Genomic DNA, 17,217 nt, shown 5'->3' on the forward strand with positions numbered 1-17,217 from the left:
AATGGTAAAAACTGTTTACTACAGTACTACACTACTACATAGTTCACATGCTTTGTAACATATTTTCAACAATACATTTCTAACATTTATAATGTGTTTAGAACAATTCTCTGAATTGCCTTTACACAGACCTCACTAAACATCCCCAATTATGCAGATTCCTAATGAGGTGAATGCAAGGTAAATGTGATCACACCTTTACACAGGAAGTGTTACAGTCTTACTGGAAAGTAAAAGCATTATCAAATTGATTTTTTTAATAGATTAACATGCAAAGATGACTGCAAAACTTGCGAATGATGCATGTTCCACTTTTGCAGAGTTTTCTCTCAGGCACGTAATCCATGTGGACCTGCTAATCTGTCACAGAACATCTAACAGAATCATTCAGGAACTGTTACTTTTGATTTACATAATGGAGCTGCTCAAAAATGTAAGATGTTAGTGCCAAAGATCAATGCATTCTCAAATATTAATCTGTTGTCATTCAGCACGTAGGCCCATGATGCCTGTTGAAATGGTTTGTTTATTGTGTTGTATTGCGTGACTCGTCCATTGGCGTGACTGCAGAGCAGTGAGTCTCCTGCAGAGAGTCGCGTCCTCTTGCCCAGAGCTCCAACAAAGAGCCACAGCTCTTGCTCACTAATGGAGCCCACAGGATCCTCACCTCCAGTTCTCCTCCCCGCTGGCAGCAGCCCCTCTGCCCCGGGCTTCATTCAGAGCCCTCGTGCCTCTTAAAGCACATTACTCATTCTCACAGAGAGCACGAGGCTCTTACAGAAGCCCTTTCTTTGGTGAAATCGGTGCTATTGCGTGTCAATCATGACCAGTAGCTCCTTAAATCAGTGCTGAGGTGTAACACAATCAGGATAATCTGCTCATCTTCTCCCATCTGTTGTTGGTGGAGTATCTGAGCACTGGTGCACCACACCTGACGCGGTGCAGGCAAATAAAGTGTCTCGGTTTGACATTGTAACCTTCTAATGGGTCAGCAGATGGACAGTCTTTGGGCCTGTAGGCCTACAGGTGTGAAGGGTTGACCCTGGCAGCTTGCGCTCAATGCGCCCACTGCTTAAGAGCTTCTTGAAACTGGATCCATGCCTCAAATCTTCTGCCTCATGTTTCAAGTCAAAAATAAAAGTTCTTTTAGGCATTGATGGTTCCATGAAGAACCTTTAACATCCATGAAACCTTTCCATTGAACAAAACGTTCTTTATAGTGAAAAATGTTCTTTGCATTAAGAAAAAGTGGTTATTTTAAGAACTGTTTTCTCAAAGGTTCTTTTGGCGAACCAAAAATGGTTTCTCTATGGCATTGCTGCAAAATTTCCCTTTTGGAACACTAAAATAAAGATTTCAAAAGGGGAGTTTTTGCAGTGATTCCATAGAAGAACCATTTTTACACCTTTTTAACATTACACCTCATTGTAATGTTAATGTACAGATGATTTCCAGAGGGATGGTCAGTGTATCTAATAATCAGCTTGAAGGGAAGTCATTAAGATTTCCTTCTTTTGTGTTTGCTGGTGTTAATGGTGTGAAGGGCTGGACTTGCAGTCATGAGAGTGTCATCATCCCCTGTTGTGAAGCCCTAGGCGGTGGTCACACATAGCAGTGATTTCCTGGGGTCAGTGATGATCATGTGACTGCCGGAGCTGCTGTCCATGATATCATAAACTCACAGAGACAAGGAGATGCAGGGGAAAATATGATGAATGTACAATACAGTAATGGTCTGAAATGTTATTGCAATTTAAAATAACAGTCGTCTATTTTTTTTTTTTTATATACTCTAAAATCTCACATGATCCTTCAGAAATCATTCTAATATGCTAAATTAATTTTTAATGTTGGAAGCAGTTGTGCTGCTTTAATTTTTTATTTTTAATTTGGAAACTGAGATACTTTTTTCAGTATTCTTTGGTGAATAGAAAGTTTAAAAGCGCAGCATTTGAAATATAAATCTTTTGTAACAACTAGCGTTCAAAAGTTTGGGGTCAGTAAATTTTTATTTCTTTATTTTTCTGAAAGAAATTAATGCTTTTATTCAGCAAGGACGTGTTAATGTTGATGGTAAATGATAGCAAAGACTAGATATTGTTAGAAAAGATTTCTCTTTTAAATAAATGCTGTTCTTTTTAACATTTTATTCATTAAAAATCCTTTAAAATTGATCAAAGGTTCCAAATAAAATATTAAGCAGCACAACTGTTTCCAAAATTGATAATAAATCAGCATATTAGAATGATTTCTGAAGGATCATGTGACACTGAAGACCAGAGTAATGATCTTGAAAATTCAGTTTTGCGTCACATAAATTATATTTTACAGTACATTTAAATAGAAAAACGTTATTTTCTAACTTGTAATAATATTTCACAATATTACAGTTTATTTCTCTATTTTGATCAAATAAATGCAGCCTATGTAAGCATAAAAAAACATTAAAAATTGTACTGATCCCAAACTTTTTTTATAGTGCAAAATGAAAATTCAATTATAATTTACACTTGGAATTTCCTACACTACATTTAATGTCAATTAAAATCATATTTTATATTTTTTGTAAACTTTATAAGTTGCAAAACTATCATGAAAATGTATGATCAAAATTGATCAGATAAGTGTAATATTTCCAAGCAAAAACTGTAGCAAAATTACCAGCTCTGAATAAAACTGGCGTTTTTGAATGGGCCTTGTTGCTCTCATATTCACATAAAATAACTAAGCTATAACACACGAACGACATTTGGGAAGCAGTCTCTGGTGTTTTTTCAGCTGTTCTTCCCACTGAATCATCTTTGGAATTCAGTGTTAAACCAGTTCTGGAGCGTGCCCGTGCCCGTGCCCGTGCCCGTTGTTCATCTGCTGAGCGTGTGAGCTTCATTTGCATTTAACTGATCAGTTTAACCTATTTTTACATAGTACATGTATAATTTATTTTGGCTATAATTTGCATATGTCAGTCTTTTGCTTCTTTAATGGAAATGTAATTTTGGCACACAAACATACTATTAGTATTTACTGTATGTACTCACCCCGTTGTCATCCAAGATGTTCATGTTATTCTTTCTGCAGGACTCTAAATGATCCCAGCCGAGGAAGAAGGGTCTTATCTAGCGAAACGATCAGTTACTTACTAAAAACAAAATGACAGTGTTTATATACCTTTTATACTTTTTAACCTCAAATTCTCATCTTGTCTAGCTCTGCGATGCACATGCGTTCTCTGTGTAATCTGGGTCAATACAGTTAGGGTATGTTGAAAAATCCCATCTCATTGTCTCCTCCAACTTCAAAATCGTCCTATGGCGCTGTTTTACCTTTTTGTAAAGGGCGTTTGACCTTCTTTGCACGTTCACTTTGTAAACACTGGGATGGTACTTCAGCAGCGATATAAGACAATTTTAAAGTTGGAGAAGAAAATGAGATGGGAGTTTACAAATTACAGTTAGGGACGAATTACAAAGAGGACGTATGCGCATGGTAGAGCTAGACAAGACAAGCGTTTGAGGTTAAAAAGTACGTGAATTTTTTGTTTTTTCTTTTGTCCAGAAAAAGTTTCTTGAGCAGCAGATAAGAATAATTTCTGAAGGATCATGTGACATTGAAGACTGGAGTAGGCCTAATGCTGAAAAAAGCTTTGCATAAATGACATATATTGAATAAATTACATTTTTACATGTTAAAATAGAAAATAGTTATTTAAAATGGTATTATTTTACAGTTTCACTTTTTTACATTCATCCTCAAGTTGTTCAAAACCTGTATGGATTTGCTTTTCTCTGTTGAACATAAGGTTTCTGGTCACTAATGATTTTCATAATAATTTTTATGAAAAAAAAAAAAATATATATATATATATATATATATATATATATATATATATTATACTATGTTACTATGTTAAAAAAAAAAAAAAAAAATACCCCCATACTATGGAAGTCATGGGGACCTGTTTGATTTCCCACATTCTTCAAAATATCTTCTTTTATGTTCAACGGAAGAAATTCATACAGGTTTGGAGCAAATGAGTAAATGATGACAGAATTGTCATTTTTGGGTGAGCTATCACCATATCAGGTGTGATGAATGAGTGAGAATTACAGAAACTATTTTAATTGCTTGCTTTCTTGACTCTGTATTCGACAAGAATGCTAAATGTCGACATTTTTACACAAAACTGAATGTTAAAAATTGAAAATAAAAACAAAATGCAAAATACGCATTTTTCAAGGTAAAATTTTGTAAGATAAGGTCAAGTAACTACTACTGTTTGAAATGTTAGTCATGGATAGAAGCCTACCGTTTTTACTTTTTTTTTTTTAATATTAGGCTGTGTACCTTGTGAGTTGGTCGTGTTCCATTCCACATATATCACAAAAATGCAAATTCATGGAAAACTTAAAAACCACATGCATAATTATAGAAATGTCCTGACGTTTGTCACAGTGCAAACATTGTTCTTTTCCCACCGAACGTTATCTTCACATCTGTGTAAAAGCTGTTGTTGTTCATTCAAATTCTGTACACACGTCGATCTGAATTCAGCTTCTGTGATCTGAGCTGCACATGAAAATGATGACAAGAAAAAAATCCCTGCCTGCCCACCTGAAAAGCTGCAGCTCCAGCCCCACCGTCAACCCCCACAATAGAGCCCCTTCAAATTACATGCTCAGAGTTACCATGGAAACATTGGTCCTTGTGTCAGCCAGACTAGATTATTTAACCCCTTCAGTCTCTTTTCTTAGTTTCTGAATGGAAATGCTCAAAGCGTTGTCTTCAACAATCACATTAAGGCCGTATTTGTAATCTAATTATATATAACATTCATGAAGACCAATTAGTCTAGCAATCAATCTGGTGCATGTGTATTTATTGAACTCACAAACGTCTGAGCTGCTTCCTGTTCAATAAACCTAATTTCCCAGCTTATAAAAATATGACGCACACTGTCTTTGGGATGGGTGTGTATGCTGCAAAGGATCAGTCTGCAGTGGACTGATTTTTCAAAGCTGTCAGATTATTGGAGTACATTTTACAAGAAAATACCAAGAATGACAACTATCTTTTTCTTCAACGTGGATATAAGCCTATAGGATGAGACTTCCCATTCATTATCCACTATAGGGAAATAACAAGAATAACAACATGCAGTAAACGGTAAAACTGTTTGCACTACAAACCAGTGTGTTCATAAAGATTATACATTCAAAATAATATAAGACACACAAATTTGCAATATCAGGCAGAAAAATGAGCTATTTTGTACAGCTAAAATTTGCTGGACACAGAAGCCAGACCCATAAAATTTACAAATGGCCTTAGGAGAAATAATTTGTGTCCACACCAGCCAATGATACCGTCTGTTTATCCTAAACGCACTCATCTGCCAAGCATGTGATAGCAGGATTGATTCTGATTGGCTGTCAATTTTTTTTTCATCAGCTGGAAAAATAAATTGCTCTGTAACCGATTCCAACAATATCATTTTTCTGTGACTTTATCATAGCTGTGCTGTGGACTCTGCTACTCTTTGATATTGAGAAGAATTTTAAGAACTACATCTTTATTGTTATCTTTATAGTTATCGTCCTTGGTGTCCCCATGAAATCTAAATTGAAGTTTTATGGCTTTTAGTATGAATATGTATTTAAAAGCCTATAGATAGCATGCATCTATAAAACAGATAGCATGCATTCATAAAACTGTAATTTAGAAGATATAAGCATTCAAAACTTACAGTTTCTAACTTCCGCTAATATGGATCAATGATTTTGATGACATCACCCTGCACTTCAGCTTCTCATCAAACTTTCTGTCCAATCAAATGCTCTCTAGAATCTGAAGCGTCCCGCCCCCTACACTAGAAAAGGACAGTGAAGCTGCAGCTGAAATTGATCACGTGTTCACACAGTTTGTTTTTTCTATTTTCACTATATAGGGAACGATTGAGACAGTGTAAATATGCTTTCCATTGGGGCGAAAGAAGTCTGGCTTCCACCAACCTCAGTCTGCTCCGGTCCAGAGACCCGATAGCACGAAGCGGATCATATGCATGAATTAGCGTAGACTACAAAACGTGTCGGACCCATTTGAATGTTACACTTAAATACTATATGTGACCCTGGACCACAAAACTAGTCTTAAGTCACTGCGGTATATTTGTAGCAATAGCCAAAAATACATTGTATGGGTCAAAATTATAGATTTTTTTTTTTTTATGCCAAAAATCATTATGAAATTAAGTAAAGATAATGTTCCATGAAGATATTTTGTAAATTTCCTGCTGTAAATATATCAAAACTTAATTTTTGATTAGTAATATGCTTTGCAAAGAACTTAATTTGGAAAACTTTAAAGGTGATTTTCTCAATATTTAGATTTTTTTGCACCCTCAGATTCCAGATTTTCAAATAGTTGTATCTCAGCCAAATATTGTTCTATCATAACAAACCATACATCGATGGAAAGCTTATTTATTCAGCTCAATTTCGAAAAATTGACACTTATGATTGGTTTTGTGGTCCAGGGTCACATATTTTATAGCGATATGGATGCAATTGTGGCTGTCATATGCTGTCAAATGAGGATTTACCGAGCTCAACGGATCTGGCCCAAGCTGTGATATGGGTCATTCTATTATTGTGGGTACAGCTCATGTCCGTGAAGTATATTTTTAATATTTTTTCATCAGTATCAAGCCCCGATGCTTAATCTTCTAGTACACAATCATATTTTTCCCAATCACACTACTATATGTTAAAAAAGCCATATCATTTGTTCAAAAATGATGTTCATATCACATACAACCCTGGTATTCAGCTGTCCCATTTTGTAAAGCGGCTCATTCTACTCTGCATTTAAGCATGAAAATTACCTCAAATATAAATTAATTTCATAGTTTTGTCTTCAGTTAGATTAGTTTAAGACAGCTGGGTATGTGCTTCAAAAATAATGTTTATTGCGATATAACTTTTATTTGTGTCCAAAAAACCATTGTCAACTAAGTTACCCACTAGAAACCAGGAATGGTACCCACTCAAAAAGGAATGGTTTGTCCAATTGTCACATAATTTGCACATGATATTTCCTCTAGAAGCACATGGATGAAACACTACAAGTTATGTTCTCTCTTTTCCCTAATATTGGTTAAACTAGCAAACCTGTGTCAAGAGTGGATTAATTGACCGTCAGCGGTGTTACACTAGTATTATTGCTGCAAATTTTAACAAGACAATTTAACTTATGTTTTGTTTATGAAAATATATTTCTAAACATATCATACACTCAGTAGTTCAAAGCTTCCATGTTGAGTATAGGCCCAAAACACTAAAAATGTCAACTAATGTCAACTGTGTTACCCAGTAAAGGTAACATGGTGGACAGTAGCAAACATAGATGGTATTTTATGCACATATTCCTACAGATCACCTTTATTTATATAGCACTTATACAATATAGGTTGTTTCAAAGCAGCTATGTAAGGTCATGTTTGGGTTTTTGGAAAACAGGAACTTTTTCTTCACATTGTCAAATTCTACATGTACCCCCTAATTATAAAACGAACCAGATAAAGGAAAAATGTGTTTGTGTTCTTTTTTTTTTCTATTCATATTGAGTGGCTTCTCTGAAGATCTGAAGTATTGGGGTTTTCAAATCTTTTTATAGCTTGCAGCAAAGATCACATGCTTTCAATCGGTTTTTCTATCTGCATTGTAGATACTGAATCTCCTTCATTGTACAGTATACAGTGTCCCTTCAGTTACAATTTTAGGCTCCTTGAACTTCAGTCAATGACCTTTTTGTTGTTCCAATAACTCAGCAGATGGGATCAACATCATTTTGCAAACTGCTGCTCCAGCAATAACACCGAACAAAAGCCTCATTGATGGAGCGGCTGCCAGCTTTTTAAAAAAAAAAAAAAAAAAAAAGATGGAGTTGAGGTCTCAGGAGAAAACTAATTTCTCTCATTCTGCTGCAGCAGAGTAAGCGTTCAAAACAAAGTCAGGGAGCTTCAGTCATACTTTACCTTAGTGACAATTAACTAGATTAAGCCGTATTGCATCTTTAGAAGCCAAGTGTGTTGATCATCGCTGTGCAAGTAATATTTTTGAATTTTTATTTTTAGAATCAAAAACAAATTTCACTGACAGAGTTTCATATTCAAACCGTATTTATTTCCAGATTTCATTTGTACCCATGGCACATGAGGAAACATAACCATAATATCAAAACAATATAAAAAGACATTTGTAAAGACTTTACAAAGTATAATGTGGAATGTCTTTTCTCCCCCATAATGGCCTTTTAAGGCACAGTCATTATCATACCCTTAGCAATGGGACATCATCATCATGTGAAATGGTAGCTCTATTCTTAAATAATTAGCAGTTATGCTCGGAGTGGCTTTGATGCACACCTGAAATCTAATTAAGCACCAGTTTAACCTCGGGTTTAAATCTTTAAGCAATGTTGCGTGTGGTGTCGGCTTTTTCAATGAGATGTTAATGCTCTGTAATGTGTATAAATGTACAGGGTTTATGATAATGTCTGTGCCTTCTCCAAAACAACAACAACAACAACAAAAAGCGTTAGGTGACATTTCCAGTGACTTTTCCAGATTTGACCACTGCACGAGTCCTGTAAAAGCAGACCCGCCATTCCTTAGAGATTCGTCAGGTTTAAGAGGGGAAAAGTGGTTTAATTTAGCATAAATACTGTGTTGAACCTGCAACAACATACCTCATGTCGGTATCTTCACACAATGTAACGATCACTTTTGAGTTGCAGAAAACATTTTCCACTTTAATATCTATATTTCCTTTTTTATTCGCAATTCCAGGCGTAACCCTAATTTTGAGATGTACGGTACAAATCCAGTTCTCTTGGTTTGTCCTCTTGAAACATTAAAATTAATTCTAATGGCACAGATAGTGAAGCAGCACACAATCAAAGCACTGCCGTACAAAAACAAAATTTAGCCCATCGCCCGTTTCAGTGGTCCGAGAGCTTCCTTCATAACTCTGTCAAGTGTATAGAAAGAAAAATAAAATAAAAACTCAACATTCATACATTTACCTGTAAATATTGCCTTAGTCCTCGGGTCATGAGGGCAGATACTTATGACTGGCAATACAGCGGGAGGCATTACATCATCAATATCTCACAGTCACAAGGTTTTCTTTAACATATTTCGCTATGTGTTAATATTAAGAGAGTGAGGCTCATACAGGACTGTGCAAAGACTAGGAAGAGGGATCACGCTACAATCTGGTACATCAAAATCCTGTGGCGCCCGCATAGTCGACCTTCCACCGACTTGAATCTTGAATGCGAGTCAATTGTTATAGATTAGGAGATGACATTAGATGTGCTTAACCACACAACACAAATTTGGATGCCAGTTAAGTCCCAGTTCGTCAACGAGAACCGCACAACTCAGCGGTAACGCTGTGGCACACGAACGCTGACGTATTTAGACAGAATCGAGTATACATGACTAGAAGTAAGACCCTTCACCTTTGGGTTTCTCTCTGCTATTGGACCGTGTGCTCACTCGTATTCATAAACCATATTCAAAATGCGTAACAGAAAGGAGAAAAACTGGAAAGAAAAAGCCACAGTGGTTACTTAAGTGCTTTTAGTACTCCCACAAAGTGGAGGGGTCCAGATCGTCAGCGTTGGCCTTCAGAACACCTGCGTGATCGCCTTTCAGGTATTTCCCCTCGGTTGACTTGATGGCCACTTTGTTGTAGTCGCAAAACTCGAGGAAGAAGTCCACCGGGGTGTCGCTACTGCTGAGCACGTTTGACTCACTGCCCACCATCCAGTATTTTCCTGTGCAGTCTGAGAAGAGATTCAAGGCATCAAGAAAAGTCCTAAAACCTTGTTTAAAAGAATATTGATAAAGTCAAACATTACTGAAGGGGACCTTTACGCTACTTTTTACAAGATGTAATATTGGTCTTGGGTGTCCTCAGAATGTGTCTGTGAAGTTTCAGCTCAAAATACCCCACAAACCATTTATTATAACATTTGGAAAATGTCATTTTCTCAGGCGTCTAAAAAAATAGCTGCTTTGGTGTGCATCACTTTAAATGCAAATGAGTTGCATATTCCCGCCCCTTTTTCAGAAGAGGACGTACTGTATACATCTCTGCTACAGCAATAAACAGTCGGTAGAAGCAACGTGATAGAGCGAGAGAACCGGTGTTCAGCCATACATATGGGAAGCCAAACACGCCAAAAGTGGGACGAAACAATGTATACACACAAATATGGTGAAAAAGTCAGCTAAGGACTATAACGACATGACATTCACAAGCAGTCTGGAGTGAAATGATTTGCGCATAAACGCATTTAAGTAGATTTTGAGGCACATTACATTCAAAAATAAAAGAAATCCACTGTGTCCTCAGTGGCTCAGACGTTGGGAAAAAGTGAAGACTCTTATGTTCAGTCTTGCATCCAAAAACAGAGCACCGGGACTGCTTACGAGACATTGTTGACGTTACAGCTGCTTAAGCGTGGAGAAAACGGACAGTGTTCAACTAAACAACTTGCTGAGGGTGGAAACTATAGCAATGCAGGACTGTCATTCAGTGGATGTGGGCGGAGCCTAAACAATGTGATGTCACACTGCTCAGGGAATCAAAACGGCATGCCTAATGAGAATGGTTTGGTTTAAGGGGATTAAAAAATAAGGAGTGGGTGGATTTTTATAATTGTAGGCTGTTTGTGTTCAAACACTGCCAAGACACATTTATGTCCAAACACCATGTAAAAGTGGATTTTGCATAACAGGTGCCCTTTAAAGTGCAAACAAACCTCGCAAGCTATAGGCTCCATCTCTAAACTCCAACCCGAAGACGTCATATGATGAGCGGTTGGAGTCCAAGGTACCGGTCACCTTTCTGCAGCCAATGAAGCCATGCTCTCCTCTCAGCACGATGAGGGGCCTATTAATGAGCTTCATCAGGAACTCTTCAGTCTCACCTAAAAAAGCAGTTTTCAAAATTAGAACTCACAATAGTCAAGCAGGAATGTGATTGTGCTATTGAAGTGCTCCACTTAACATGACCAATTGAGGAGCAATCTATCAACAAGTTTACTAAATCATTGCAGCATTTCCAAACAAAGAGTTGAAACAGCGGAAATTGTGTACAACACCACACCCCACCTGCTGAGTCAATAGTGGCAGCCAGCTGTCCGTTCTTTTTGGCAGCCACATATTTTCCATTGTTGGCACGCAGGGTTATCTTCTTCCCACGCCACTCAATGTCAAAGTAGCAGTTAGCTGACCTGGTCGAAAAGATTATACAAAAAAACTATGAAATATAAATTGCCAAAACATACTCTCATCACCAAAATGATTATCAAAAACTTAAAACTGAGGGAGGGGGGTGATACATTAAAGTCCAGGGCTGTCACTAACGATTATTTTGGCAATCAAGTAATTGGTCTATTAACCTTGCAATTAATCGGATATATAGATCTGGCTTGAGGAAATCGTGGCTTTGAAAATGGTGATGAACAGTTAGCATATTGAGAAAGATATTGATGAATTCTTCCATGTTTGCTTATGACTATAAATGATTTACCTTAAAAATGTGATGAAACTGCACACGTTGAGTTCCCAGATGAACATTACACTAAATACAAACTCATAGTAATATGCAGAGATGGAGTTTAAGACGCTCCACACATGTAAATGCTAACAGTTTGTGTGGAGCAGTATTTACTGTAAATGAAGCCATTCATGTGTAACCTACAGGCATGTATATCGGCATATAATCTGCATTGCAAATATTTATTAAATTAAATCGTAGTGAATTCACAAAAGCATTATAATCATGAAGCGGTGGAAAACTGTCTAATGCTTTTCATGGATTCTTTTCTGTAAAATGCACCACTTTCTGTATTTAGCCGATTACTCGACATGGGCAAATTGCAGTTGAGGATTTTTATTTATTTATTTATTTATTTATTTATTTATAAATCGAGTACTTAAATTGAATCAAGGAATTGTGACAGCTCTACTACAATCTACAATCAAAAGATGAAGTCACTGAAGTTTTACCACATCACAGACTCTGTTTGTGAAGGAACAATATTCTAGCATGCTTATATTGTGTTACATTTACAGATTTGGGTAATTTATTAATGCTTTGTTTGTGGTTTATATATTTATATATAGTATGCCAACTTCCACCATGTAAGCCATGTAAAAATATGCCAGGAAAAATATAACAAAATAATTCAAACTTGCACTACTTTTCAAAAGTCTGGGGTCAGTGAGACTTAAAAAGCGACAGTAAAGACATTCATACTTTTACAAAAGATTTTGATCTCAAATAAATGCTATTCTTTTGAATGTCCTATTCATCAAACAACCCAGAAAAGAAATTGCAGTTTCCACAAAAAGCTGATTTCAACATTGATAATAAAGGTTTCTTGAGCAGCAAATCAGCATATTACAATTATTCCTGAAAGATCATGTGACACTGAAAACTAGAGCAGAAAAGATTTGTTTTTCAAAAACATGCGTATACATGTGTTGACTGAAGTTTAAAACTGAATGTGGTCTGACTTGAATTTTTTCAGAGGGCCTTTCATTATAATTTGTTAGAAATGTAAATGTATTGTTAATTCTGACTAGTAATAAGAGACATGAATACTGCTTATAGATTTTAGGTTTATTTAAACTGATTTTCTTTTTACTTTTTTTTTCTATTTACTAAATTCGATCCCAACATGAAGCATGCAAGACGGCTTTTACAATTTAATAAAACTAATATTTTATGGTTAGCGCAAGATATTAAAAAGTGGGCCCACTAGCACTCAGAGTTATTCATATACTTTCATAATTATTAATCTTAAAAATGCTCGTATAAAAAACACTGACAACACAAAGTGCTCTTCATTATGGCATATTACTGTGATTCACACTTACTTAGTAGAGGCAGTGCATTGAAGGCCACCATTAGCTGTGAGAGTCCAGTATTTGCCAGTGCAGGTCCTGAAGGCACACTTCTTCGTGTCCTTACTGATTTCCATCTGGAAAGTCTCCTGGTCGCCTTCTTCATCCTGGTTGGCAGAGAGGTCCATGCCTGACAAACACAAAAATCAGAGAACACTGTAAACCACATTATAAAACCCACCAAACAACATATCTTAGATCTGGATCAGCCATGCTGAGTGAGCAGAGATCTTTGAGATTACTTGACTAAAGAGTGTTGAATGCCATGGACTATCACTCTGGCAATTGCTTTGGCCTCCTCACACACACAGAGTTAATCTCCTTAAGAATTTTGGACGGTCATATATGCCAGGATGCTTAGTGGGAGGCTTCAGGACAACAATAGCCAATGCATCCGGATTGTAGTTTAGATTGGAGCTCTGTGAAAGACCAGACCACCAGTCTTCTACTGCAGGAAATCTAATTAAACTCCATTGTGTGCATTTAGACACACAGTCATCAGATAAATCCTGCATTTACGGTCTAAACCTCTTTGGGGAGGAAAACAGAAGACAATAAGAAATATTAAAGCATTAAGACATGATGCTACTGCTGTAATTGTATTAGCATCTACTCTGGGAATGAATCCTGCATGGTCAAACACGTCACCTATATTTTTAATCTGGATTCACTATGATTGCTTTCATGTTCCAGTTTCACCAAGCTCGTAATACATCTACACAAAATTGCGTATTAGCACCGCCGCGGCCTGGCCTCTGGAAGGCGGATTGAGTTTCCCCAGAAAAATGCGTGCCTGAATGAGCAAGGAAAATAAATGGCCAAGATGAGAAACATATGGCTGCAAAGGAGAATGACTAAGACACTCGGAGCCTTGCTCTAAATCAGTCTCGGGTAGGACAAGGGGGGAAAAAAAAAATCCCCTCAATCATTATAGGGAGGTATGTATCCTCACCCGGCATTTAAAAGGATCTTTTAAACCACCAGCAGACACACCCCCAACCCCCATCACTCGACGCCTGACTGCGAATGGTCGATCCATCCACACGACAACTGCAGGGCTTCTATTCCCCAATGAAAAGCCTTTAACCTTGGCATCAGAATAATGTAGGGACATACATTTTGGTCAATTTCACAATTGCCAAACACTCAAATGAGCTCACTGGTCAACAGGGTCAGGCAGCTGCAATCATATAGACAGACAATTCTCAAATGAATACAAAATTTAACGCCAGACGCTGTTGGGAAACCATTTTTGCGTTTATGGAATGACAGACATCCGACGTCCTTGCCACAAAGGAAGGAAGAGCAGGAGAGCGAGCAGGGAGACTCCTAATCTTTTAAGACAGATGCATTTAGGCGAGAGTACACGAGAGTTGTGCATAGCGAGGCTCCATTGTTCTGCGTGCTGGGCTGCCTAAAGACTCTCAGCAGCTGGGCTGCATGGTGAGCTGGGGCCCAGAGCATGCAGTCTTTGTTCTCCTTCTACCCTCAGCACACGCCTGAAATCTCTGCCCCCTCACAAATTCTCTCAAAAGGAACATGACACAAACATTCAGCCTTATTCCTCTAAGGACTGCATCCATGAAGACAAATATTTGATCGGGGCAAGCATGAGGTCTCAATCACAAATCACAAGCGAGTTTGTGCATCTAAATCATAATTAAATCCAGACTGCTGTAAACAAATGGCATGAACTGCTTTTTGAGGATAGATGAAATCTCGCGCTACCACAAGGCTAAATGAATCACACATAAAAGCAGTGAAGACTAAGAAACAAAGGGGTATACAGAGAAGCCAATCATGACCTGCAGAGACCACGTGCATTCTGGCACAGGCCCAACACACTGCCACTGTCCTGGTAAACCAGAGCTGGGATTGCAAAGCAAACCCCAGACATCCTCTCTTAATGATGCCATTTATATCTCTCAATTCAATTTTTCTTCAATTTTGCAGTTATTAATACAGCAGAACATCTCATTTCATTTTCAGTAGTAATAGCTACGCTGAAAAGCGCAATATTTCACAAGTCCAGCGTGTTGCGTTGTATAATTTGATATATTATTTCAATCTGGCAGTCTAAGGTCAATTCTTCTGGGTGTTTACAGTAATGATTACCTTCACTCTCAACTTAATTACAGCACACTGGCGTCTCCAAACTACAGCCGTTATGGAATTTACAGTGCAAAACTGCAGACGAGGTATTGATTTCATTCTCAGCTAACAGATTTCTATTGTGACAATAACCAGAGTCCTGTAACCCACAGAGTCATCAAACAGAGAAATGGAAGAAAAATGGAGCCTCGCTTGGATGCACAACCAGATTAAATATTTAAAAAAAAAAAAAAAAAAAACATTTCCAGGAAACATCTGTGGGATCATCAAAGTAAAGCATATGGATTTTTTTTCCTTTTCCCACATTTGCACTGATCCACCCCAAGGCTCTGCCCATATCCACACAACCACAAGAAAAGTAAAAGAGCTGAATATCTGTAATTAAGAACGAGCTGTGGATAATTATGGAGAATTTATAAGAACCCAACCCTGACTGATGTACACATTAGTTACTGACAATAAAGCAGCATCATTTACCTTGCCTGGTGGACACATTCCTGTCGTTGCCAGCGGTGAGGACCACTTGAGGGTGGCTCTGCTCCAGAACAAAAAGCTCGTCTTTGCCAACCTTCGAGCTCTTGCCGGCCTTCATGGTTCCACTGGGACCAGAGGGAGCCAGGTACTTCCCAGTGCAGTCTCTGAAGGCAACCTTCCCGGACCTGAACTCCAGCGTGTACCCCGTGCTCTTGTCAGGGTTCGGGGACAGGCTTCCGTCATTCTTCAGGAACTGGTTATCGGAGGTCTGTATGTGGTACCTCTGGTCCTGGAAGACCAAGGTGATGAGTGAATCGACGCCCCAGGGCACGTCTCGGTCGATGGCGATCTCGTTCTGCTCGGCGCTCAGGTGCGCGTATCTTTTCCTGGTGACGCTGAAGATGTTGACCTGGGGGTGCATGGCAATGTGCACGCTCCATTTTTCCGCGATGGAGATGGTCTGGGCGAAGCAGGTAATTCTGTCCTCGGTGCCGCCCAGGTAGCGCTTGTGAGGCTCAGACTGCAGTGACCAGCGCCCATCATCGTGTGCAGTGATTACGAAGCGACAATCCTCGCCCGGGGTCTCGCTGTCACCCGTGACGTTTCCGTCTTTGTCAGCTGCGATGTATCTCCCCAGATGGCTCTTCAGGTAGAACGTGCTCGAGTCGTCGCCGTTCTGCTCCAAGGTCCAAATCTGCTTCTTCTTCATGCTGGTGGCTGATGCATTGATCTTGAAGCCGAACGTTTCAGCCGTGAGGTACTTGTTCCCGCAGTTGATCAATCCGAACTGGATCTTGAGCATGTCGCTGGTTCCGTTTGCAGTCATGGTTCCTCTCGGCCTTGCTGGGATGGGCTCTGCTGGTGCACTGTGGAGGATGTTGATGGGTCTCTTTGTTTGAAGGAACAAGCGTTCTCGCGCCTCTCTCTCTCTCTGCAGCCTCACAGCGCGAGTGCACAGACACAGCTGTGGCTTTTATACAGATGAGTGATGTCACGCACGCCGTCCCGCCTTCCTTCAGCACTCACACATCCCAAAATGAGTTGGGAAACACAGAATTGGTTAATATTCTCACTACTGAAGGAATTTAACACATTGCTTCTTTTACAAATACGCTCAATCTATTGCGTAAAACAGACGTGAGCATCCTCACGCGTTTGAGAGATGTCGAACTTTTCCAAACCTGTCCAAATCAAAATATCTTTCAAATATCTTCCTTTGTGTTCAGACAGGCGACAAAAGACATAAAGATGAGAAAATGATTACAAAGCAGTAAGTATGGTTAAAAAAGGGGTAAAAAACCAGATGTCAAATCAAGTAACAGATCTTAGTATATGGTTTACATAAACCACGTATTTACATATGATGTTTATGCTGCATGATGAGTCTCTCAGCAGTTGTTTTACTTCAGGACTATTGCCACTTTGCCGGCCAGTGAGAGGATGAGGAAACACAATGCAGTGTTTATTCTGCACAAAGATATATTCACAGGCTGCACATGTTGGTCAGTGGGTTCAGGAAGGTCTAGTCAAATAAACAGCAGCTTCATCCAAATACCACTGGCGCAGTTTCAACAGCAGCACACAGGCATGAGAAAATGATGCAGGACAAACATTCCACAGTTTGTCTGTCTTTGTAGTTCTTATGATTG

General features: G+C 38.5%; 1 protein-coding gene across 1 annotated transcript; it reads right to left on the minus strand.

The window, feature by feature from the left end:
* Positions 1-8,158: 8,158 nt before the first annotated feature.
* Positions 8,159-16,543, minus strand: fscn1a (fascin actin-bundling protein 1a). The gene is made up of 5 exons (XM_051106059.1): positions 15,572-16,543; positions 12,956-13,112; positions 11,183-11,304; positions 10,831-10,998; positions 8,159-9,849 (listed from the first exon to the last, which is right to left on the minus strand). Exons 1-5 carry the CDS (start codon positions 16,392-16,394, stop codon positions 9,644-9,646), a joined length of 1,476 nt encoding a protein of 491 aa, XP_050962016.1. The 5' UTR covers positions 16,395-16,543; the 3' UTR covers positions 8,159-9,643.
* Positions 16,544-17,217: the final 674 nt, after the last annotated feature.

Source organism: Labeo rohita, chromosome 3 (genome assembly GCF_022985175.1).
Source record: "Labeo rohita strain BAU-BD-2019 chromosome 3, IGBB_LRoh.1.0, whole genome shotgun sequence".
NCBI classification, from domain to species: Eukaryota; Metazoa; Chordata; class Actinopteri; order Cypriniformes; family Cyprinidae; genus Labeo; species Labeo rohita.

Bases quoted from the DNA above. Each gene is read 5' to 3' on its own strand.
- fscn1a (XM_051106059.1), bottom strand. From the start codon at position 16,394: ATGACTGCAAACGGAACCAGCGACATGCTCAAGATCCAGTTCGGATTG. The intron at 11,305-12,955 runs GTAAGTGTGAAT...CTTTTCGACCAG, and splicing joins CAATGCACTGCCTCTACTAA to GTCAGCTAACTGCTACTTTG. The intron at 9,850-10,830 runs GTTTGTTTGCAC...ATCTCTTCTCAG, and splicing joins TGGAGCCTATAGCTTGCGAG to ACTGCACAGGAAAATACTGG.